This window comes from Anabrus simplex, chromosome 11 (genome assembly GCF_040414725.1).
Source record: "Anabrus simplex isolate iqAnaSimp1 chromosome 11, ASM4041472v1, whole genome shotgun sequence".
NCBI lineage: Eukaryota > Metazoa > Arthropoda > Insecta > Orthoptera > Tettigoniidae > Anabrus > Anabrus simplex.
In genome coordinates this window covers 109,600,612-109,624,232 of record NC_090275.1, presented here as the reverse complement: position 1 = coordinate 109,624,232, position 23,621 = coordinate 109,600,612, and the positions used below count along the sequence as shown (strand labels likewise).

Here is a 23,621-nt window from a genome sequence, read left to right as displayed (position 1 = left end):
CTAATCGTCATCTGACGTTTTCGAAAGTAGCAGAATCATGTCACAAGATTCTGACAGAAGTATTGGAAATTTACTGAAAGCTTTCGAAGCTCGTTCGAAGACTCCTAACTGAGCACCATTGAGACGTACGAGCTTTTGTCTGCCTTTAGATCGCGGTAATAAAAGTAAGAACATCATAACTAGTCATGAAACATGAAAATGCAATCATCACTTTGGTGTGGAAAATATTCATAGACACTACTGTATATCTCAGGTCAAACGTTAAAGTTTCGTTGGTGCTGTTGTTCTTTTGACATCAGGGATATTGTGCACTATGAATTCCTACCTTCGATTCGAACGGTGAGTCGTTGTTTGTTTCTCGAAGTCTTCAGAGGTTTGAGATAAAAGTTCAGGAGAAAAACTTATGAATCCATTAACGTGACAGCTCAAGAATCGCATTTAATTAAAAAAAAATGGCGATTACAAGGAGAACTGTGCTTCTCTCAACTAGCGCTAGCCTCTTATAGTAGAAAATAACTTACTTCTTATGTCTCCTTGTGAACAAAGGGCATCTAGGAATGCTCTTGTTTCGGTACGTTTTGTAACCAGGTCTTTTATGTCGTACCTGTTTTCCCAGTTCTAATCAGTGCCTCTGTAACTGTTCGCCTCCAAGTGTTCCTCTTTGCCATTGAATTCCATTGCACGATCAACTTTTCAACTGCTACATCCTGTTTTCTCAATGTGTGTCTTATCCTCATTTGTTCACTTCCTGAAGTTTTCGTTTGTTTGTGATCACTTCTATTGATGACAGGCCGCAAACAGAGATTTACGAACATCTGGTGTTGGTGATACACAACCGTAAAGAGAACGGAGTTCACGTTTGTATTAAAAAATCGGGTTTCGGTTTTTCGTGGGAGCTCACTGTTGTTCCAAATAGGCCATAGTGCAACAGATGGGCTGTTTGCTTTCCAGATTTGAGCCTTGACATCTACCTCTATCTATCTACGGAAGTTTTAATTCGCCACCCTAAAGGGCTGGGGCGGGCCACCTAGAGAGTTACGCCCTCTGACCAAGAGATGCTGGGGGGTGGGGGGGTTAAAGAGGAAGTACAGGATTGAGGAGGGGGTTAAGGATGTGGAGTAAGAAGGGGATGGGAGGGATTGTTTCGGTCTATAGGCGAATTGCTTTATTACATCAAGGGGTGTACAGTAGTTAGTACGTATAAACAGAAAATTTTACAACAGTGGTATTTCTTGACCACCCTAAATTTTTTGATCTACCTCTGTGCCAGCAGTCTTTATTATTATGCTCCTATAATACTTTACAAAATTGTTTTAATTTCGTTGCTTAATAGTGGTAAGTCTTCTAGGAAAAGGAAATATTGTAGACACGGTACAAGATTTCGCACTTGTCCCGTGCTAAGTAATCAAGGTAAAATTCTTGACGTTTCGCAGAGAACCTTGCTCCACGCTCGACTGTCCACGAGGAAGACTTCTGAAATAATGCGGGATTTAAATTGCAGAATGCTTCTCATAGTAAGTGGTACGCTCATTCGCCATCAGATGGCTCGCACTACCATCCACGGCGTTAGCTAACGACACCATCTAAGTTCCAATTACGATGTTCCCGTTACGTGGAAAGTAACAGAAGGGTCATCAGATGAATCAGGGGCGAACGTGGTAGAAGAAATATGTAGAAAATAATAAAATAAAGTGCAACGAAGCACAACCAAGATGGATGAGCTGAAGAACGATAAGACAGTAAGCGTTATTTGGGTTTTAAATGTCTGGTACTCAAAACAGCAACGTACAGTAACTCAGTTTATTGTTTCTCTCGTCACAGAATTACAGTTCATCTACTAGAAATTTCTCTGGCTGATGGGGTTTCCTTCACTTGTCTTATGAACTCTGCATCATTTCTTGTACTGGAAATGAAGAAAAGAAACACATTACAATACATTCGATATCTGAGTATTCATGAAAACTGTGGATACACGACAAAATAACTTGAAAATAAATCAAACTATTAAAATATAATTTTGTCTTAGCAAACTATTGAACTCTGTGTCAGCTGTCATGTGGTGAACCCTCTAAGAGTATCACAAATGAGAATTAAATGTTATTGAACTTACTTTCCTTGTTCTCCATCAGGCAGCCGAACATAACGGCGCCTTTCTCACAGGGATCTGTCTCCTGGCTCTCGTTGGCTGTGGGAACAAGGTGAATATTTCCAATTAATAACAATAATATATTATCTTTTACAATTTAAATAACGTCCCAACGACAAAACTAGGTCTTATGGCGACCATGGGATAGCAAAGTGCTAGGAGTGAGAAGGTAGCGACAGTGGATTTCAGTGGGGCTCAAACCCGCTATCTCCCAAATGCAAGCTGACAGCTATGTGACCCAAACCGCTGATAATAATAAATGTTATTGGTTAGAGGTCTAACTAACTACTTTTACAGTTTCCGGAGACGCCGAAGTGCCAGCATTTTGTCCCACGGGAGTTCTTATATGTGGGAGCAATTCTAACGACTGGAGACTGGCAAATACCACCGGACTGAGCCGAGACTGAGCTATTTCTCCCGGGAAATTAATGACTCCCTGTTCTGAGAAATGTTGTACAAATACAGTATATGTCAAAATGTTACTTGCTGATGAACATTGCCATGTTATTAAACAAATAAATATGCTTATTTGTGGATTAAAGCTTTTTTTATATTAATGAGTCTTCAACAGAAAAGCCAAGTTTAATTGGCTTTCATTAGGGAAAACCATCTGGAAGTCTCCTGTCGACCATAAGCTTCAAGCAACGTGGAAAATGTCGGCAGAGGGCAGCGAATAAGTAACTTCCCTCGCGACCACCACAACACAGCGCGACGATCAGAAGAGGCCCTGGATAATATGGTCGTGATTCGTTGAATAAAAAATGTCTGTTTCCAATTCCAACCGAGTCAGAAATGGAATGAAGGAAGCCCCATCTACCGGTGAGCATAGGAACTGTGCCGGCTGCTGAAGCCTGTCGCATTTCGCCTGGGCAATGATTAATAACTGACAGGTGAATTGAAATGATATTGGAGAGTCTTGCTGGAATAAAAAATAACAGGGAAAACCGCAGTACCCGGACAGAAAGCTGTCCTACTTCCGCTTTGTCCAGCACAAATGTCAGATAGAGTGACCGGGATTTGAACCACGGAACCCAGCGGTGAGAGGATGACGCGATATCACCTGAGCTATGCAGACTAGTCGCTCAACAGACTTGGTGTCAAATTTTATTTTAAGGAGTTCTTCTCTACAACAATGGTGATATCATTAATGGATATGGAAATATTAGCGTTGCGTTTCGTTTTGTGGCGAGCCTATAAGAGTTAATGGACGCCCAGTGTGGGACAGAAAAGAAATCAAACATTAAAAGAAAAATCTATGCCCCAAGACACCGTAGAGGTCACTTACTTTTATCGGCGCATTGTTTGAAGGCATTCATGACTTCCTGCTGTTTGCTCTCGTCAGAAATGGTCTCTGAGACAAGCTTCTCGGCATTTTCAGAATTTGGTGTTCCGTCTGCGTCCATCTGGAAAATGTAAAATATATGTGAAGGCTCTGCAAGACCTGTGCAGTCATGTGAGAGCAAGCACCACAGTGGGAGTGATATCTGACATGTCTTGTAGATAACGAGTGAAGGCAGGAACAAGGAGACCTTAAAAATTTCCTTGCAGTAACTGAGAAAATGATGAATATTATGCTGGAAAAATCGAGCAGATCGTGTGAAAACCCTGCTATGAAAATTAACAGAAGGAAGAGTAATCATGAGGAAGAAAATACAGCAAATACACTCTCTCAGGTGAGGAAATAGAACAAGAATCTGCACTCACATATTTAAGAAGCACCCCGACGGTGTCTCCCTCTGGTTGGTGAGAAGGGAGCTTTGTTTCTCCTAATACAATAATCACCACCCGCAATGAAATCTAATCTGAAGTTATGGGATAAAGAATGAAGTATTCCAGTGTTACTCACCACTTCAGCAGACTCCAGTACGCACTTCATGAAGCACTGTGGAAATAATGAAAAGCATTAATTATTAGATATATACAAGAAAAATAACCAAACATTTAAAAACCGATCAGTAAATACACGTGACTTACTGTCTGCAGCCTGGCAGTGATCACGAAATCGCAACTAGTGATTCGTTATTTTTATAAATTTATAACCAACAACCCGTTTCTGCATGACTTTCAATAGGCTAATGCACATACGAACAATACTAGAAATTTGAGTTATTATAAATAAATATTTAAAAGCAAACTTTGACAGTTTTTATCACGTACTAGAATCAGTAAATAAAATTAAGTCAGCTTTCACCTTCAACTAAATCACATCACATGATCTTCGCGAACTACTAATTACTCATTATTCTTAACTTTCAGTGTGACCCCTTGAAAATCAGTTCGTAAATTATGAATATTACAGACGGCCATGCCAATATTTATTTATTTATTTATTTATTTATTTATTTATTTATTTATTTATTTATTTATTTATTTATTTATTTATTTATTTATTTATTTATTTATTTATTTATTTTCAGAACATCCCAATGAACTAACTAGGCTTCTAGAAAAAGGGACCGTCCTTTGCACTAGTGGTGATGAATTCCGAGATAATATTAACCACAGACAAAGAAAACATTTACAGTACATATACGTTTAAGGCAAATAGTAATTACACATGATATAATTTACTGTTCTACGTAATTCCCTAGTCTACCGTAAGAGAGTAATTTACACTAAGCTATGTTGAGATTAGTGTTCAGTTGGTTAGGTATTTATAAGTTAGATTGCAAACTTACTGAAAGGAGTAACAAGTATACTAGCCCGGACAACAGTTTGGCTATGAAATTTGCATAAACCTTAGAAGCCCGGCCTGCTAGAACTACCCAGAAGTTATGTTACTCTAGCTACATTGTGGAAGAGTGGGCTAGCACCTTACCCTGCCTAAAGATCTGAACTACAAATATTATAGGCTTTAAAATAAATACTGTTCAACTAAGTACTTTCTTTCTTCCTTTATGAAAATACAAAATATCTTAAGTCCTCTAATTCGGGATGGTAGATCATTAGAAGTTCTGCAAGGCGTTGAATGTTTCTTGTAGGCGAGGTACGTCGGAAATATCCTCTGAAGACAGGATCTGTTGTTCCAGTGGAAGAGATCAAATGATTCAAGTGTAAGCAGGCTGAGTCAGCTAACACTTTCACTGAATGTCTCAAAGCGTATCTCGCTAAGAACATGGAAATGAGTAACAAGGAGAGTCTAAAACGTATGTGGAATGGCAAAAAATAAAGACTATTTCTTAGTGTGTGAAAGAGAAAGCCGAGGATCGGTAAGAAGGTCATCGAGAGATGATTTTCAAGAAATGTCGATGGCAGGACATTTACTTTGCAGGCCTGGTAGGAAGAGGAAAAGAGACATGATTATAATGTGACCAAGAAGTGCGCTAAACAAGAAGCACAGCAGCAGTTATATGAAAATGGCGGAAGAGGTAAGTGAACTCTTTAAGGTCGTTGCTCGGGGCAGAGTTGTTAACACATGCATCCAAGACAACAACGGAAATATGCTTGGCGATGATGAAGCCGTTAATGACTTCAGCGAACTGCTGAATGAACAGTTTCCAGCTGTTGTACAGGCTCCGATCGAGGCATCTGTGTTTGAAGTCACTCGAAAGAACGTTCAAAAGACCATTTCAGGAATTGAATGTGATAGTGCAGAAGGACATGACAACATTCCTTTCGATCCATGGGAAGTATCGGGAGTAGAAGGACGAGAAAGTTTGCCTTTCTATATTAAAAATCCTTGCCAGAAATCCTAAGCCGGATCAGTTACGTGAACTTTTTCTGCTACCCGTTTACAAAAATGGGTAAGATATTGTAGACATGATCGAGTGTCAAACTTCTTCACATACACCCCAAGAATATGGAAATGTATCGTAGTTAGTTACATTGGCATTTACATTAATATCCATCGAAATCCATTTGAATTCATGCACAGATTTTTGACCAGTGGTGCACTCAGAATACTGTGTGAAGAATACCACGACTTACGAAAAGTTCTTTACATAGATTTTACAGATCTGGTGAAATCCTATGACGCGCCCTTGGGCTTATTGTTTGGGCGAACCTTCGAGAGCAGAAATACCCTGAGATATATGTCAGGATCGTTCAGAACATGTATCGTCATCCAGTAACTAAAGACCGAAGTGGACCTAAAGATTCTCTACTGAACTGGGAGTGCGTCAAGGAGCGGTGCTCGGACCATTACTGTTCAACACTGTCATTACTTGCCATTAAAGTTCCGGTCAGCGCTGTCTTGGACCATGCTGTAGGCGGATTACAGAGTCGAGAAAAGGTCTACAAGTCGAGAAGTGTGGAGAGATGGCGAACAGCACTAGCATCAAATGGGATGAGAATCAGTCAAAGTATAAGAGTGAGTAAATGTGCTGTAACATTGCAGATCCCGAACAAGATGGACGAAGACAAGGAAATTGAAGTATATAGGATCCTTTATCACCAAAGTCGCCATGACAGATGCTAACGTTAAACAACACATTAACGTCATTTGGACGAAATAGTGGAGTCATGTAGCAGACACATGCTTATCAAATTTAAGGACAAGGTGTATGACTCTATCATCAATACGCCTCTTCTGTATGCCTCTGCTAGTTACACTAGGAAAGCGAAGCAAGCTCTATGACTACTTGTGACGAAGATGTGAGTGCTGGGGTGTTCTGATTGCGTCATATTGAAATATCAGCTGCACTGCATGGCAATTAATGACCTCTGTATATACGTATAGCTCCAGGTAATCATGTATTGAACCCATGACCTTTGACCTCCAAGGATTAAGTAAGCCCCATTGCACTAGCGACAACTTTTCGCAATTTCTTACTACGTGTGAGTCGTACCTGTCTGGTTCTCTCTGGTCCCATCTACTTCCTTTATCATTCCCTTTAACATGCTATCATTTGTGCTTGATCCATTCCGACCACTCTGTATATAATATTTTAAAGATCTACTTACCTTACGTTTACTTTCGTCATTCTTCAGTTCCTCTGTAAAGGAAATAGAATAATTAGTTATAAATAATTAATGCACATTGCGCTTTATGCCAACAAAATACACTAGTCTTAAGTAATGATTCATCGGAAACTACAACTGGATATTTAAGGTATGGGAAGATCATGAAGCAAGAAGTTAACCCATTAAGTCCTGAGTCAATAATATACTGTTTGCAACCTCAGTCCAGGGTTTCCTCATTGGCATATAAATATATGTAAATTTTTCTAGTACACGGAAAAATAGAATAATGGATATATTTTGGGCTTAGAAGACTAGAGAACACGTACAGATACTTTTGTTGTTCCACTGTTAGTAGCCTCTTACGACATGTATGAGGCACAGATAATGCATCATTTAACTCTATCCACAGGGGAGATAAAGGGGTCCCATAAATCGAAAGAAATATGTAGTATCATGATCTACGTCTAACAATATGGCAGCTGATCCAGCACACAACATTCCCATGACATGTCACAAGATAGCCTCACTTGTCAAGATCTACGTCCAACAATATGGCAGCTGATCCAGCACACAACATTCCCATGTCATGTCACAAAATAGCCCCGCCTATCAAGATCTACGTCCAACAATATGGCGGCTGATCCAGCACACAACATTCCCACGTCATGTCACAAGATAACCCCACCTATCAAGATCTACGTTCAACAATATGGCAGCTAATCCAGCACAAAACATTCCTACGTCATGTCACAAGATAGCCCCCCATATCAAGATGTACGTCCGACAATATGGCAGCTGATCCAGCACACAACATTTCCACGTAATGTAACAAGATAGCCCCACCTATCAAGATCTACGTTCAACAAAATGGTCGCTGATTTAGCACAAAATGTTATGGCCATCAATATTCTCAAGGTGCGTATAATGGCGAAAATAAATCATCCTTAGAGCATTAATACACATGGAGCGCGCTTAGCGCCATGTCGTCCATGTTGCAGTGTGAAGTCAAAATCACGATCAGCTGATCAAGAGTTAGTTCGAAGTAGGTTTTGAGAGGTTATAAGGAGAACTCTCAGTCAGTCAGTCAGTAACATTCGAAAAGGCCAAGAAATGGCTATTTTAGATGGAAATCCTTCAAACCGAAAGGAATCTACGATAGGTTATATCATTATGACCATATTTTCGTACGTATTATGTCCCCGCGGGTAAACTATAATTGTTTGATGTTAATTATTTATTATAATGTAAGGGACACACAACTGTTTCAAATTACCGCATCATATTTTGATTAATAGTTAAATGTAACCGTTGAAATTTGTACATAAAAATGTAGAATCATTTTAAATATTAATGCGACTGACATCTAAAATAAACCCTTCATAACTTTCACAAACAGCTGTAAAATATTGTATTTACCATCTTGGTGTACTTTTGACTGAAAGAGGCCTACATCAAAGCAATGCCCATGCACAAGACACAATGAGTGACATATAGCCTACAAGAACATTATGGAAAAAAAAACCACGAGTATCATATTTCAGCGAACCATTCACCACCAACAGATGGCAACAAAAATGAACTCTCAAGCACAGAAGAATAACAGGTTATAACAAATTTTGACTTGTCATAAGTAGGAAAAATTCACAATACACTGGTGCCAATTGCAGATCAGTCTGATTACAGTACCGGTACCCATCTGTATATGAAGCAGGGGTATTTGAAAATATGCTGCTTCAACAACAAAATAATACTCATAATAACAAAGGGGATGCATAAAAAGCATTACAGGTAACTCCACTTCCGACTTAATTTCATCACTCATCATTTCTATAGTATTTTTGTATAATTATTGTAATGTAATACGATATAATATACATATGTTTCAGTACCTGCTTGCATGGAAGAGAAAGCCTGAAGGCCTTAATTTTTCCGGTTAAAATAAAACATTACTGAACTAAACTAAACCTACTAAATTAGGCTTAGTTTAAAGCCCATTCTATGCTAATGCACATGTCACATTTGAAGTAGACCTACAAATAGAAGGTAACATCTGAAGAAAAGAAAACATCCTGCTGGTAAAAAGTGGGGTGGAAATTAAAAACTGGTGGCACTGAATTTGGGTTCAGTTTAAGTCCAATATTAAATATTTCATTATCAAAACATTCCGATGAAATATGCTTAGAGCATAATATTGAATGCTTTCCAAGGCAAAAATTTCTCCATTTTTAATGTAACTACCCATTGCCTTTTCCTTGTCTCGACAACAGGGAAACTGGAACTGTAACCAATAAAGTAAATTACACGTTATTGTACGTATTCTACAGACACCTGACAACGACTTTATAAAACATATCAACCGCTTGCATCATCATAGTTTGTGAATGTCCACGAAGCCACCGGTTAATTTAGGTAAATATTAACTTAACCGTGATAAGAAATGTTAGGTCCTTTTTTTAAAAGTCTCCTTGCAACCATTTGCTAGTAACAGTGTACCACCGCTTCATTAACAGTAGCTAAAAGTAACTTTAAATTACTCTGATCACTATTTACGCCTATAACACAATGTTCAATTTGGTGAATATATTTAAAACCGGGCGAAGATCCGAGAAACAAGTAGTACCTAGCAGATAATATATTCTTCCATGTTCAGAGGAAGTGTGTACTATCTGGCTTGATGGACAGTAAACAAAGATGGGTGCATGCAATCACATTAAGGATGAAATTCAAATATATCAGAATATTACTGAAAGCGTTAGTCGCTTAGCAACCTGCTAAGCACAGAATGTAATGCGGGATAGGGTAAGCCTTCGCCTGCAATTACTGGAGTGGCCATTTAGTGATTTGATTTTATGATTACTCAAATTTGACTTAACGCAGAGACCTGTCAATGTCTGACGAATCGCCTGCAAGTAATTCTAAAGAGCATAAAAAACAAGTAAGCAAATCAGTCCAGTAGAATGGCTGGACGGACTGGACAAAACTGTTTTCAGTAAACTTTTTAATATATTATATAGTATCATTCTCAGAAAACCTAAAACATGTTCAAAATCTCTTATAAGTTACTAATTAACTAAAGACGTACCATTGTCAGCAGCTCCGACTTCTGTCATGCATTTCTCTGCTGCTTCTTCGTGATTCGTCTGCAATTAAAATACAACCAGTTATAAGTAGAAACATAGAATATTGCCTTACCATTATTAGTAATAATAATATTAATAATACGAGTATAATGCTGACCGTTAAGACTGAAACAAAAATAAAGTCACATCTGATTGTCCTGTCGTGTTCAGAATGTATAGATCACGGGAAGCCAATAAATTATTACAACACAGAGACACATCATGTTATAAGATCTATTCCATTCTGAAGAGAACTTTAACTACAATTTGTTTTACGTCTCACCGACACAGATAGGTCTTATCGCGACGATGTGAAAGGAAAGGCCTAGGAGAGGTAAGGATGCGACCACAGTTTCAATTAAAGTACATCCCCAGCATTTGCTGGGTATGAAAATGGGAAACCACGCAGAACCATCTCCAAGGCTGCCGGTGACGGTAGGTTTCAAACCCACTGTCTCCCGAATGCAAGCGACCCAGACCCCGTAGCTACTGGTCCGGTTGACGAGATCAATAACACGGAAGGACAGAAAGCTTGCACACATTAGAAGTGTGTTTGCTGTATGTTCGTGTGCACATTTGGCCTAGACAAAGCGGAGTATGGCTTCGTCCAGTCGCAGTATCGAACAGGAAATTGCGATGCTGTATGATGCCGGCTATATCGAATCATGCTTAGTATCCTGAAGTATCATTGCCCCATACACTGAAGGAAATAACAGGGACAACGCTGTAACTGTGTTGAAACAACGGATACTCATTCCCGGGTGCCTCAACCGCTGTTACGAGTTAACCGTGGTAAAATGGAAAGCTTACCACGGTTAAGTTGAATTTCTGTTGCATCAAGCCCGGTTTTGAAATTTGAGACGTTTTACGGCTGTTAAAAGTTAACCGGTCGTAAGCGAGCCGTTAAGTAGTTAACGGAGGCTTTAAGGCCTACGTACGCCACATAACATCACGAGTAATTTCTGTATTACGTGCATCAAACTTGCCGTGATCTTATCGTATACCTATAACATCTTGAGGATGATGAACACAGAGAAAGAAACGGTGGCGACCTTTTCACAGTTAAGAGGTGACCAGCTCGAGTTCCCTATTCCTAGAAATTATCCTGTTTCGCCCAGAAGTAATCTAAGTCAGTGAGCATTTCACTTTCAAATGCGTTCTCGTTCTCCCTTCCTTTTCCATATCGGCCGATACTGGTAACATAACCAAGACTAACCTAACGAAATAAAATTAATTCATCATAGAAATAAAGGACTGTAATAAAATACATGATAAAATGACTGCAATGATGCTGAAAAGGAGAAAAATGATTATAAAACTTTTCTATACCAGTGTAAAATAATTTAAATAATATTCGTCTTAGAAATAAGAAGACAGCTGACGATTCCAGACAAAACATAAACTGGAAACTGGATAAATTAGAGCCAAGCGACTGCGAATTCATCACTGCCTTCTGAATACTGCTTTGAACTTCCTTCGCCGGGCTGTGTGGCTGAGACGGTTGAGACTCTGGCCATCTGACCCCAACATGGCAGGTTCGATCCTTGCTCAGTCCGGTGGTATTTGGAGGTGCTCAAATACGTTAGCCTCGTGTCGGTAGATTTACTGGAACTTAAAAGAACTCTTGCGGGACTAAATTCCGTCACCTCGGCGTTTCTGAAGGCTGTAAAGGTAGTTAGTAGGACGTAAAGCAAATAGCATTATTACTGAATTACTTCCGAGGGCAATAACAGCGAGAAAAATGAGCGTCAATACAGCGCGATTTCGAAACCAAGGAGTGGGAATGGTGCACTTGTGCTCTTGGCTAGAGGATGAGCACCATACCGGAAGTCACCCCGTTTCAGGATGTCTCTGATCGTGCTAGGGCATGGCCTACTCGACAGGTAGTTCCGGCCTCTACACCGTACAGCTCCACAGGGATGACGTCACAGTCTTGGTGCTTCAATGTTTAGAGTGATTGTTTGGTAACATGTTGTTGTTATTTCAACATTATTAAATGTGTTCGTTGGTGTTTTCAAGTGATGATATATCCGAGAAGCAGTAGTTTAGTGTCTGGCTCCTTGATCAGCATAGTCTCCTTCGGTTGAGAGGTCCCCGGGTCCGATTCCCGACCACGACGAAGATTTTCCCTTTAAATGATTATTTCCCCTGGCTCGGTGGTTGGGTGCTTGTACTATCTCCGACATTCCTCCAACTCACACAACACTCTCCACCATACAGCTCAAAGCAAATGCCACCCATCCTCGCCAGAGGGTCTGCCTTAGGGCTGCACATGTCCTCTGGCACCGAAAGATATACGATAAATAAATACTACTATAGTATTGTAGTTAAGCAGCTTTATTTTATTGAGAATTGCTAGGCAATGTGAACCCACTGAAGTATTATGAATTGAGTTACGTGGTTTAAAATTATTTAATTATGATAATTATTATTATTATAATGTGTTGGTGTAGTTCAGATCTACTTTACAATATAGGACGTACGTGTAGTGTGTCTGGTTGTGCATCTAATAGTAAAATACTGACATTTGAAAGACGAGACTTCACCTAGCAAACATCATGATATTTTACATCTTAATAATTAAGTTAAAACATTTAACCTATCGATGACATTAAATTATGATTTCTTTCTGGGAACTTAATTATTGATATAAAGGCCAAAAGCAGGCATTTATACATTTGGGGGACATGCTTCCCCTAGTGCACTGTCATTGCATCGTCCTACCTAGGAGGCTTAGATTGGTGTCTCAACAGGGTCGGCGATGGCAGAGTGAGCTTCGGGCTACAGGTGGCCATGGCTGGTCCGTAGTTCGACGGCTCTGCACTCGGACCGACCAAACGAGCAGACGAAGGGGGGGGGGGGCGGCTCCACACCGTGGGCTGTCCTGAGAATGGTTTCCCGTGGTTTTACACTCTCCTGCACTAAGGCGAATGCCGTGTATAGGCCACGGCCACCAATCCCCTCACATTTTCCCCACATCTTTTCCGATACAAATCTCCTTGCCCGAGAGACGGCCTTACCGTCTAGGAGGCCCGCCGTCGCCATCAGAGGAGGAATGAAAACATTTTTAGCAGTAGTACCAGTTGTGTCTCAACGGCGCACTAACCGCCAGCGTGTTGGAAAGGTGTAGCAATCCATCTGATGAGCCCACTGCTACACTGGGGCGAAACGCTGGTGATTTCACGATTGATAAGGTGTAAAGAGCATGACAAATTTTAACACTTGCAATCGATGATATTGTGCAAATTACGGTCTCATTCTGGGAACTAAATTTTTGATACGTATTAAACCCCTTAAGGAGCCTCCGTAGCTCAGGCGGCAGCGCGCCGGCCACTCACCGCTAATTTCTGTCGTTCAAATCCCGGTCACTCCATATGAAATTTGTGCTGGACAAAGCGGAAGAGGGGGCGGGTTTACCTCCGGGTATTCCGTTTTTCCCCGTCATCTTTCATTCCAGCAACACTCCAATATAATTTCATCCCATCTGTCAGTCATTAGAAGAGTTGCTACAGGCTTCGGCAGCCCGCACAATTCCTGTACTTCCCGCTGATGGGGGCTTCATTCATTCCTGACCCCGTCGAATAACTGAAATCAGGCTGTGGATTTTCATTAAAAGCTTTAATCCATACGTCCTATTGATAAGAGTTATTGTCGTTGATAGATCACGTATAGACGCAAATGGAATTGTTTTGATGACGAAAATTACTCGTATAATAAATGAGCAGTAAGAAAACAAGGGAAACAAAGAGGAAAGACAAATATTATGTCCAAAGACTTTTGGAAAGCTACAGAGACGGTCTTTTTGAGGATAAAAACGTCAGCCGGAGAGTGAGTGTCTGTCAATATAATGAAAACTCTCCAAATCGATTGTGAATGGCACGAGGCAAGGAGACCAGCCATTACAATGAAAACTCCCCAGCTTGATTGTGATCGGCTGTAATCGAGGGTACCTGCCCTCATAATGAAAACTTCTTAACTCGATTGTGACTGGCAGTAGGCAAGGCGGACTGCCATTGCAATAAAAACTCCCCAACTCTATTATGATTGGCAGTAGGCAAGGTAGCCTGGCATTACAATGAAAAGTCCATAACTCGATTGTGACCGGCTGTAAGTAAGATGGCCTGCCATTACAATAAAATCTCTTCAACTCGATTGTGACTGCCATTATAATGAAAACTCCCTAAGCCGATCTTCACATCAGAAGCGACCTCCCCTTCTTGTTCCTGCGGTAACAATATACAATTTAATAATATCTTACTCACAATGTGTTCACTACATCACGTGGCGCTCTGTATACAATGCTGAATTCCGTGGCGAAGCTTGGATACATCACCTGAGATTAAATCAAAAATAATTTGAGCAGACTGAGGAGCCTAAGACTTATAAGTTAACCGAGTCGATACTGGGAAGATATCTCTTCAGATATTTCAGGTATTTTGGATTGTTCACTTGATGTGTGTCTCCTGTGTTCCTAGCCATCAGCAAACAACGTAAGGTAAACTGCCATGAAATGACATGGAATTGTAACCGATGATAACATTCAGGGATAACAGGTTGCCATATGGCATCACTGGACTCTGAAGGGTGTGAATAAGGCTACCAGTAGTCCCCGCGCCGCATTAATTGGGTATGGTTACCTAGTTGTAGTTTAAACCCCAGTAGGACTCACCTCAGCCAGACAGGCGGCTACAAGGGCCAGGAACACGAGAGCTGTGGAGGTCTTCATGGTTGTCTCTGCTGCAGGCGATGGACTTTGATGTGAGGACTGGGCACAGTGGGGCAGATTTATATCGGAGGAGGAGAGAAACATGAACGTCATCAGGACAGGATATCCCGTAATTTGAAAAACCCTGATCATTTCTTGTGAAAACATTAATTCGATCTGAAATAACGACATGCCCTATTACACGGAGCTCATGGTGTAGATTATGTTTGTACAAGCACCTAAAAAATATATATCGTAATGATACCCGGATGCTGCCCTAATTAGGGTCTGGCACGCGTCCTTTCATGAACTATAATAGCATCGTGTTGGTGGGGTTCAGTGTTATAGTTACGGACTGTAAGATTCACAACCAAAATTTTTGGTGGTTGTAGCTGAAAATTAAAACAGCACGAATTAATTTTTATTTCAGTTTGGAATAAATTTGACATTATTTGTTTATAGCTCTTTCAGGGGTAACTTAGAGGATGACGCCCTCTCTTTGCCCAGGAGCTGTGTGGTCGTGACTTCAGGTGAGCTTTAGGGTAAGAAAGGATGGTGTGTATTCTATGAAAAGGATAGTTACAACCTATTAGAAGATGCGTAGTTGTGTGTGTGTGTGTATGTATGTGTGTGTGTGTGTGTGTGTGTGTGTGTGTGTGTGTGTGTAATCCAATTAGTGTTATAAATATTGATGTTTTAGTGTTTGCAGTAATGAAGTTCAGTGACCTTTTTTAAATTTTGCGTTGAGTAGTTCCATTTGTGTTCGACAGATTAGTTTTACTTTGCATCGTATCTCGGTTGGGGAAATTTTTCTTTCTTTCTTTCTTTCTTTCTTTCTTTCTTAATCCTTTTTTACCGTCCAGGGTTGGTTTTCCCCTGCAGTGCAGTATGAGGGATCGCATCTCTACCGCCTCAAGCGCAGTTTCCTGGAGCGTGAGACTTTGGGTCGGGGATACAACTGGGCAGGCGGAAGACCCACCTGTTATGCTCAACAGGGCCTTGTAGGGGATGAGAAAATTGGAAGAGATAGACAAGGAAGAGGGAAGGAAGCGGCCGTGGCCTTAAGTTAGGTACCATTCCGGTATTTGCCAAGGAGAAGAACTGGGAAACCACGGAAAATCACTAGGAGGATGGCTGAGGTGGGAATCGAACCCGGCCTCTGGGAGTGGCAGCTAATCACAATAACCACTACACTACAGAGGCGGACGGTTGGGTAAATAGGAAATAATATTCCATTATTTTTGGTTTAAATATCCATAGTGTTGTTGGTAGAATACTTATAGAGACCATTTGTTACACGGAGTTAAAACTTCCACAGTATGTTCGTATAGGCCTTGGTACTCGTGTTTACAGTTCATTATGTCTTTTGGTGTGTGCCAGAACAATTTTGTTACTTTCATTTTCCGGTCTCAGACTCATCGTTGGCTTTGACAATAAGAAACTGCCTGAGGTATGAGCGATGCTAGTAAAGCTGCCTGTCCCTGCTATGTCACTCATGGGGTCGGTTTGTGGGAGCAGTTCAGTGGGCTTGGTAGAACGGTATGTAACAGTATCTTCTGGATCGGCGAGGAAAGCAACGGGAAACAACCTCGTTCCTTGTTTCCCTATTATGCCTCTTCATTGACGCTCAGTTATTGGTGGAGTGGTTGAGGATCACACCATCCTTCGGTCTGAATAGTCAACATACCTAATAAGCACTAGACACGGGATTTCGTAAGCAGTAGGCCTAACTAGCGCCATAGCATCTGCAATGAAGACGATAATTTCTTGATATAAATAATACTATAGTCTTGTAAATTTTGTTAATAAAGAATTCAAGAGAATGCACAGTATTTCACTGACATCACAGTTGACTGTCTATCTATTGTTGGTAATTATTTCTGCACCTATCATTCCAATATACCATTGTCAGGGCGGAGTTGAAAATAACCATCCAGTTCCTATATCCCGATATTTGGATTTCAAGTGTACCGCATAAATTAGAGAGAAGTTACTGACAAATTATTTTAGACATCCGCTTTTTAATTTTGTGTTTAAGGGAGGTTATAATTTCCATCCCGATTTGTAGGAAAAATAATGATAGTAATTCACAAGCTGCAATAATCTAACTCCATTTCTATTATTTGTTTGTTGAAATGAAGACACTCTCACGTGCAGTTTAGAATTGGGATGTAGTTATTTTATCACACACAGTAGTACCTTACTGCATTCTTATCCGTATTCAGTAATTGACGGCATAGGGCGTAGTACCAGAGTTATTTACGTACAGGCCATGAAGGCCCGTGGAGGGGTGGAAGGTAAAGGCTCCTCCTATCCGTAACCTCGGCACATGATGAGGTAGAGTGGTTAGTTCTACGCCTGGCCGCCTTTGCCCCCAGAAATTAACTGGTACTCATTTTTGGTGTAGGCTGAGTGAACCTCTGGTCCATGTGCACCTCCGGAAGTGGAAATCTCGTTTCGTAAATGTTTCGACTTTCTGACGGCGAATCGAACCCACGTCCTTCCGGCTGAACCAAGCACGCTTTTACCGCTTTGGCCTGGCAGTCCCTATAGGGCGTAGTAGGATAAAATAATAATATAACACGCCTAAATATTATTGTCATGTAGTTACTTTATTGTCGTGTGATCCTTGTGTAATATCCAAGACAACATTTCCTTCCTTTGTTCCTTTTCAATTCCCAGAAAAAGTTAGTCTTTTTTTCTTTCCTGATTTGTAATATTTACCTAAAGAAGAGTAAAGACTGGCTAAGGAATGCAGCTGTACGGACTACAGGTGCGAGCGGGTATTAAAAAGTATGAGGGAGGATTTGGAGAGTTTTAGGGGGATACTTACTATTCTCAATGAGCACAGGAGGTGCTCCATCAAACAATGTACAGAGATGGGAAGGGAAGTGGTAAGTTGTAGAAGACAGGTGGGCTAACTAATTAAGGGGAAGTAAATTGCAAGCTAACGACTCTATTCGGAAGCAGATTTCAGGACAGGAAACGGTGAGAAATCGGTATGAGTCACTGCAGGTAGAGTAGCAAAGGGAGGATGAGGAACAGGAACTGTTACAGAGGAGGGAAGAATTACGAGGAAAGGAGAAGGTACGGAAGGGAACAGTAGACTAGAGTTTAGGAAAAAACAGTTGGAACAGGGTCATGAGAGGGAGAAAATGGAGGAGAAAGCAGTGTCGTGTACGGCGGTTCACGACACGCCTTCCGCGTATCAATGAGTGAGCGAACGGACTCGAACGGGAATCGAATCCGCGACCTCCAGGGTATAAAGCCTGTGATTTGAAAATTAGCGGGCATATAAACACATGTATATATGAACGAATTCACAAAAGGGAAACTTCGGACCGCGCAGAGAGCCATGGAAAGGTCAATGCTAGGCTATACAAAGAAAGATAGGAAAAGAGCTGATGACATCCGGTCTGTTACAAAGGTTAAAGACATCTTAGAGAGAGTACGCTCCTTAAAATGGCAGTGGGCTGGCCATGTTGCACGAAGAAATGATGATAGATGGACAAAACTAGTGCTGGAGTGGAGTCCGAGAGAACATCGAAGGCCTAGAGGAAGACCACCGGACAGATGGGACAAAGATATCAAGAAGATCGCTGGTACCACTTGGATGAGATCTGCCCAAGACCGTTCTACTTGGAGAAGACTGTTGAAGGCCTACCTATACCCACGACTTAAAGAGGCCACATCATTTTAATGATTGAAATGGCTGATTGTATTGTATATGAAGGGAAATTACAGGAGAGTTTGTATATATCTATAATTCATAATTCATAAATGATAGTGACAATAATAATAATAATAATAATAATAATAATAGAAATGACAGAATAATCCAAAGAAGGATTGGGAACATTCGATGTAGCGTAGAAGTTGTTCGTAAGCCAAGAGTTCTGTGTCTTAATATTGTGAAACATTGTGTAAGTAGATACGCATTTTCTTTGGAAATATACGAAGTCACTTGTAAGAGGCATAAGAACAGCTTCCAAATTGTTCTGGAACATCACATGTAATCGTAACGTGACTAGGTGGTTTCGTACTAAGGAACCAATCAGAGGACAGTGACGCTGTGACGTGTACGAGTGGCCAGTGGAGGTTGTGTTACTCAGTGAATTTTTCTGTAAAGAATAGGAAAACACGTAACACGTAAACACGTAAACAACAGGGCTTTTGACTTTCATCGCTCAGACAAGAGGCTTTGACGGTCAGCTCTTGAAGGTGGCTTTTTAACTGTAGACTCTATCGCCGAGAGAACTGTTAGTGTGCTGGTATAATTTGAGTAGAGCCGCGAATGAGTAGCTGAAAACTGTTAGCAAGTTAAAGGGACACTAGTCTCTTAAAGTAGGTGTGGTTCATCAGTGAACGATCACAAGGTTTTCCACACCAGTAGTCAATTAGCTGTTGGAATATAATCATCAATACAAACCAGTAAAGCACTCGTAATCGGGTGAGTGTTACCTCGCCGCGAAAGCTACGGGTTCCAGGGACTTCAGCGCAGAAGAAAAGAAGAGAGAAGACCTCAACTGGACGAGCTTTAATTCTACTCCGTAGTTAAGTATTCAATCAGTGCATATATTTATTCTTGTGTGTAATATAAGGACTTAAAGACAGTCAGAAAGATCTGAAGTTTGAGAGAAGATTGAGATTTAAGTGGTGTCAGAGTATTTTGTAATATATTTGTATATTTATCTTGTTTATATATGTATGTGAACATTCTTGGGTTTAGAATATAATTAATATTCAAACTTTGCCGATCTGACTATACGCTCCCAGAATTCTGGACCCAAGTCCTCAGCCTGTTGTTATCTCTAGGGTCACGACAACAGCTTCTGCAGCCGTCAGGAAAGACTGGGCTGAACATCAGGGGAGGGGATCAAAGTAGATGGGTAGGGTTAAGGCTTAGGCTCTGCTTATGGGGGATTCCATTCTTAGACGTGTGGGAAAAGTGTGTGGTGGAAAGGGAACCAGGGTAGAGTGTACCTACGTGTAATATAAGAGAAGATCTTCATTGGGGTAATCACATAAATGGGATTGTAAATAAAGGGTACAGATCTATGCTCATGGTTATGAGGGTATTTAGGGTTTTTAGTAAGGATGTAAAGGAGAGGGCATATAAGTCTCTGTAAGACGCCAACTAGTGAACCCATAATTCTACGATAAGAAAATAATTTTTTATTTTCCCAATATTTATTTCAGCTACAAACTACTTTATTGAGAGCAGCCATGTTTTGAATTTCAAGAGCCTCTTTGTTTCGTGGGAGCGAGCTCCCCGCGTCAAGCAAGCTGCGAACTCGTGAAACGCCGGAACACATCGGTGGACTTCGAATATTCAACAATTTTTCAAATTCAAGGAATTCTTCGTAACGAGAGATTTTGGCAACACAGTAAATCCAGAAATAAAGAATCTAAATTATTCTTAAACCCTATGGGAAGACAGAACCCCCAGGGTAAAAATGAATGCAGTTAAGCCTAGAGAAGAATTTGCGCCCGGCTCCCGAACTAACGACACGTGTCAAGGTCGATGGATGAAGAAACCCCGCGAAACGCCCGGGCAGAAATAATTTATTTCGCCTGTTGCGAGTATGGTAAAAATATGAAATTAACACCGTAAGAAATCGTAAGTCTGTCCGAAGTTATGGAACAAATTTCAGGAAAATTGGTCTATTGGATGCGGAATTAGCAGATTACACAACCAAGCTTCATGGTGTGAGTAGTGTCATCCCATAGGGTATAAAAGAAATCTCCCTTCGAACATTACACAGTCTCTGTCTGGTTATTGGAGCAGCGGAGCTCGCGTCACTCGTCAGCAGAAAAGTGTGAAAATTTGGTCTCCAAATAACTTATTATATGTCGTATCTATGGTTCAAATATGTGTTAGAATGGAAGATGATAGACATTTTCTGAGCTGCCGCTAATGGGAACTTTGAAGGTTTAGATATTTGGGTGAATAAGTAATTGAGTTTCTCATTGTATTCAGTGCGTGCGTATAATATTTGTTAGAGTCTGGATGTGAGCTACAGGGTCTGGTTTCTTATCTGTTGGAACACCTGGACTTTTAAGTAGGGTGAAAGGAAGCAGCGGTCGTACGAACGCAGTAGATGTCTTCATATGAGCAGAGTGTTCGTCGCCTGCTAAACGTTTGAAAGTGCGTTGGAAAGTGTTGTGTAATTTAAGCTGCATGTATGAGAAGATGATGGTAAATTTAGCCATGGAAGGCTAAATAAACGAGGTTTGCTGGTTAGATGCAGCCAGAATCCAGGACGATGGCTACGATCACAGGTCTGTGAATATTTTGTATCAATGTTGTAGTTAGATTATTGTTTGTCCCTACCAATTTTCATTGCGTGTGTTGGGTTGATATTTTGTAATGCTCAGGCGAAGGTATATTTCTGTTCAGCGTGTGAAAATCTTTAGTGTTGTAAAATTCACATCAAGAAACTATAAGATGCGAAGTTTAAATATTGTGTTAATGTTCTTTGAGATATTGTCCGAATTGAGAAAAATTAGGGAGGTGATAACGATAACGTAGTCGTGGCGAATGTCTTAATTTCGAATATTGTTTGAATTCAGAAAATTTCAGTTGAAATAATAATAATAATAATAATAATAATAATAACGTCTACCGCGGGATAAAATTTTCCTATGTTAAAAGTGGATTTAACTAGTATGTTCTACAAGGTTTGCGGGTGTCTAGAAAATTCCAGTGAAATCCGATAAAGTTATGTTTTATTCATGGGGAGTAAAATTTTGTGACATCGTGTATATCGATGATATGGAAAATCACGGTGTGTTATATTCTCGAGGCCCGAAAGTTGTAGTAACAGTAAAATAAAAAGGTGTATTTTTATAAAAGTTGTTTGTCACGAGAGGATTGAGGTTTGAAAAAGTCTTGAAATATAAGAAAATGGATTGAGAGAGAAGAATTTATATATGTGGAGATAAGAGTTGTAGAAATGTTGAAGGCAGAGAAAGCCTGGATATTTCATATAATACTGCGCTGAGAAGACGATGAGAATGAATTTTTGAGACAGGTTATATCTGCCGAGAGCAAAGAATTGAGACAGGCTCTATATTAAATGTGAGATTTATGTGGCAGGCTGTAGTGTATTCCGCTAACAATCCGAAAGCTGAGACCTGGAGAAGGTTGGTTCGAGATGAGTATCGTGTGAAACACGGTAAATTTCAAGTTAAGATCCCAAGTGAAAAACTATTTCTGGTGAAGGGTGTAAATCTTGGTAGTAAAATTCAAGTGACTAGTTACGTAAAGTCAGTATAATGAATATTAGAATAATATGACCTCAAGGATAGAAGAGCATTTTGAATACACGGTTGGTGTTGTTTGACTGTAATGACAAGTTTCCAATCAGTAAAAAAAGTTCATAAATTACAAGGCGGTAATTTATCATTAAATCGGAAACATTGTGTTTTATTGGATGTTATTAAAGCAATATGTTTGGCTATGTAGATTCATTGGGTTTCGTTTCATTGGATAGTCATGGATGTGAATATTTGGAAAATGACGGTAGGCGATTTGAGGGCTTTACCCTAAAACTGCAGTGTGGATTTTTGCGATGGTGACGATTATTGTTGGGCGATAGTCAAGTAGTGTCAGACGTGCGTTGGAGGTCATTATTCTTTTCTAAACTTCATTGGGCATGCTGAGATCGTGTTTGAGTTGTGAATTGTTCGCCACGCGATATTTATTTTCAATTTCACGTTTTAGTAACAAGATAGGGACTTGTTGCATTTTCCCGACTTGCGTTCTTTCTGTGGCAAGATTTGTTTCGTTGTGTGTTATTAGTTTCGACTAGATTTACAGCTAAAAATATCAGAGTTTGTTTGAAGTTACGATTTCGCCTGATATGCTAGGGGAAGCGTGTGCGATCCAGTTTCCGCTCGACAATAGATTTAGGACGTCACATGTTATCCTAGGAGTATACTAATGATGAGACGTCCTAGTTTACGCTCAACGATAGAATTAGGAAGGTATGTGTACATAGAAGTTAGTGTTAGGGTGTACAGACGTTAAGTAGGCCCAACGATAGGTCTGGGATGTCAGCTGTATATACTCAAGTCTAGATGTTTTTGCGAAGAGACTTGATCGATGGTAGTGTCTGCAGTAGTATACGCAATGTGAAGAGTGTTAGCTCGGTAAAAACGAGGCCAAGATTGTGCCCATCCCTTTACCAGCTGGAAGGTGTTCACCTAAGATTATGTAATCACTAATGGCGAGGGTTGTCCAACATTGGGTACTGAGCTAGCAGAGATTGACTATTTACTGTAGTTTGCCATGCGTGTTTGAGTTCAATGAACTTCATTATTTATTTTATTTTACGGACCTAATTGTTTTGTCGCTCTGACGTCCGTCTTTGCTTTGGCAGTGTGCATGCTGACACTCAGCGTATGTGTGTGAGACTTGACTTACGAATGCGGATTCGATTGGTCAGCCGGTAATTATTTTATTTTCAATCTTTGTCGTTCTTTCATTTTTATACGTAGTTGAGTTTGGTCCATTGATAACTTTGTAGGTAGTGTGTTGGGGCAAACAATAAGTAGATGGATCTGTGATGGTAGTCATTGTTAAATAGGAAAGAATTCTGTATTTTGTTTTATTTTATCATGTGGACTTGCAATTTTTTAAAGCGTAACGTAACCATTTATAACCTGAAAGTCGGTTCTATAATAATATTTTTAAAGTGATTTACCACTTTTTATTAACTTCAGTGTTTGGCATTTCTTCTAAATG

General features: G+C 40.2%; 1 protein-coding gene across 1 annotated transcript; it reads right to left on the bottom strand.

The window, feature by feature from the left end:
• Positions 1-1,786: 1,786 nt before the first annotated feature.
• Positions 1,787-14,909, bottom strand: LOC136883368 (general odorant-binding protein 57c). The gene is made up of 7 exons (XM_067155638.1): positions 14,837-14,909; positions 10,131-10,188; positions 7,049-7,080; positions 3,993-4,028; positions 3,432-3,549; positions 2,111-2,185; positions 1,787-1,903 (listed from the first exon to the last, which is right to left on the bottom strand). Exons 1-7 carry the CDS (start codon positions 14,891-14,893, stop codon positions 1,878-1,880), a joined length of 402 nt encoding a protein of 133 aa, XP_067011739.1. The 5' UTR covers positions 14,894-14,909; the 3' UTR covers positions 1,787-1,877.
• Positions 14,910-23,621: the final 8,712 nt, after the last annotated feature.

What these genes read in the sequence shown, in the direction of transcription:
- LOC136883368 (XM_067155638.1), bottom strand. Translation starts at nt 14,893, where the DNA reads ATGAAGACCTCCACAGCTCTCGTGTTCCTGGCCCTTGTAGCCGCCTGT. An exon ending in AGTCGGAGCTGCTGACAATG is followed by an intron (nt 7,081 to 10,130) that starts GTACGTCTTTAG and finishes TTTCCTTTACAG; the next exon opens with AGGAACTGAAGAATGACGAA. An exon ending in TACTGGAGTCTGCTGAAGTG is followed by an intron (nt 3,550 to 3,992) that starts GTGAGTAACACT and finishes TACATTTTCCAG; the next exon opens with ATGGACGCAGACGGAACACC.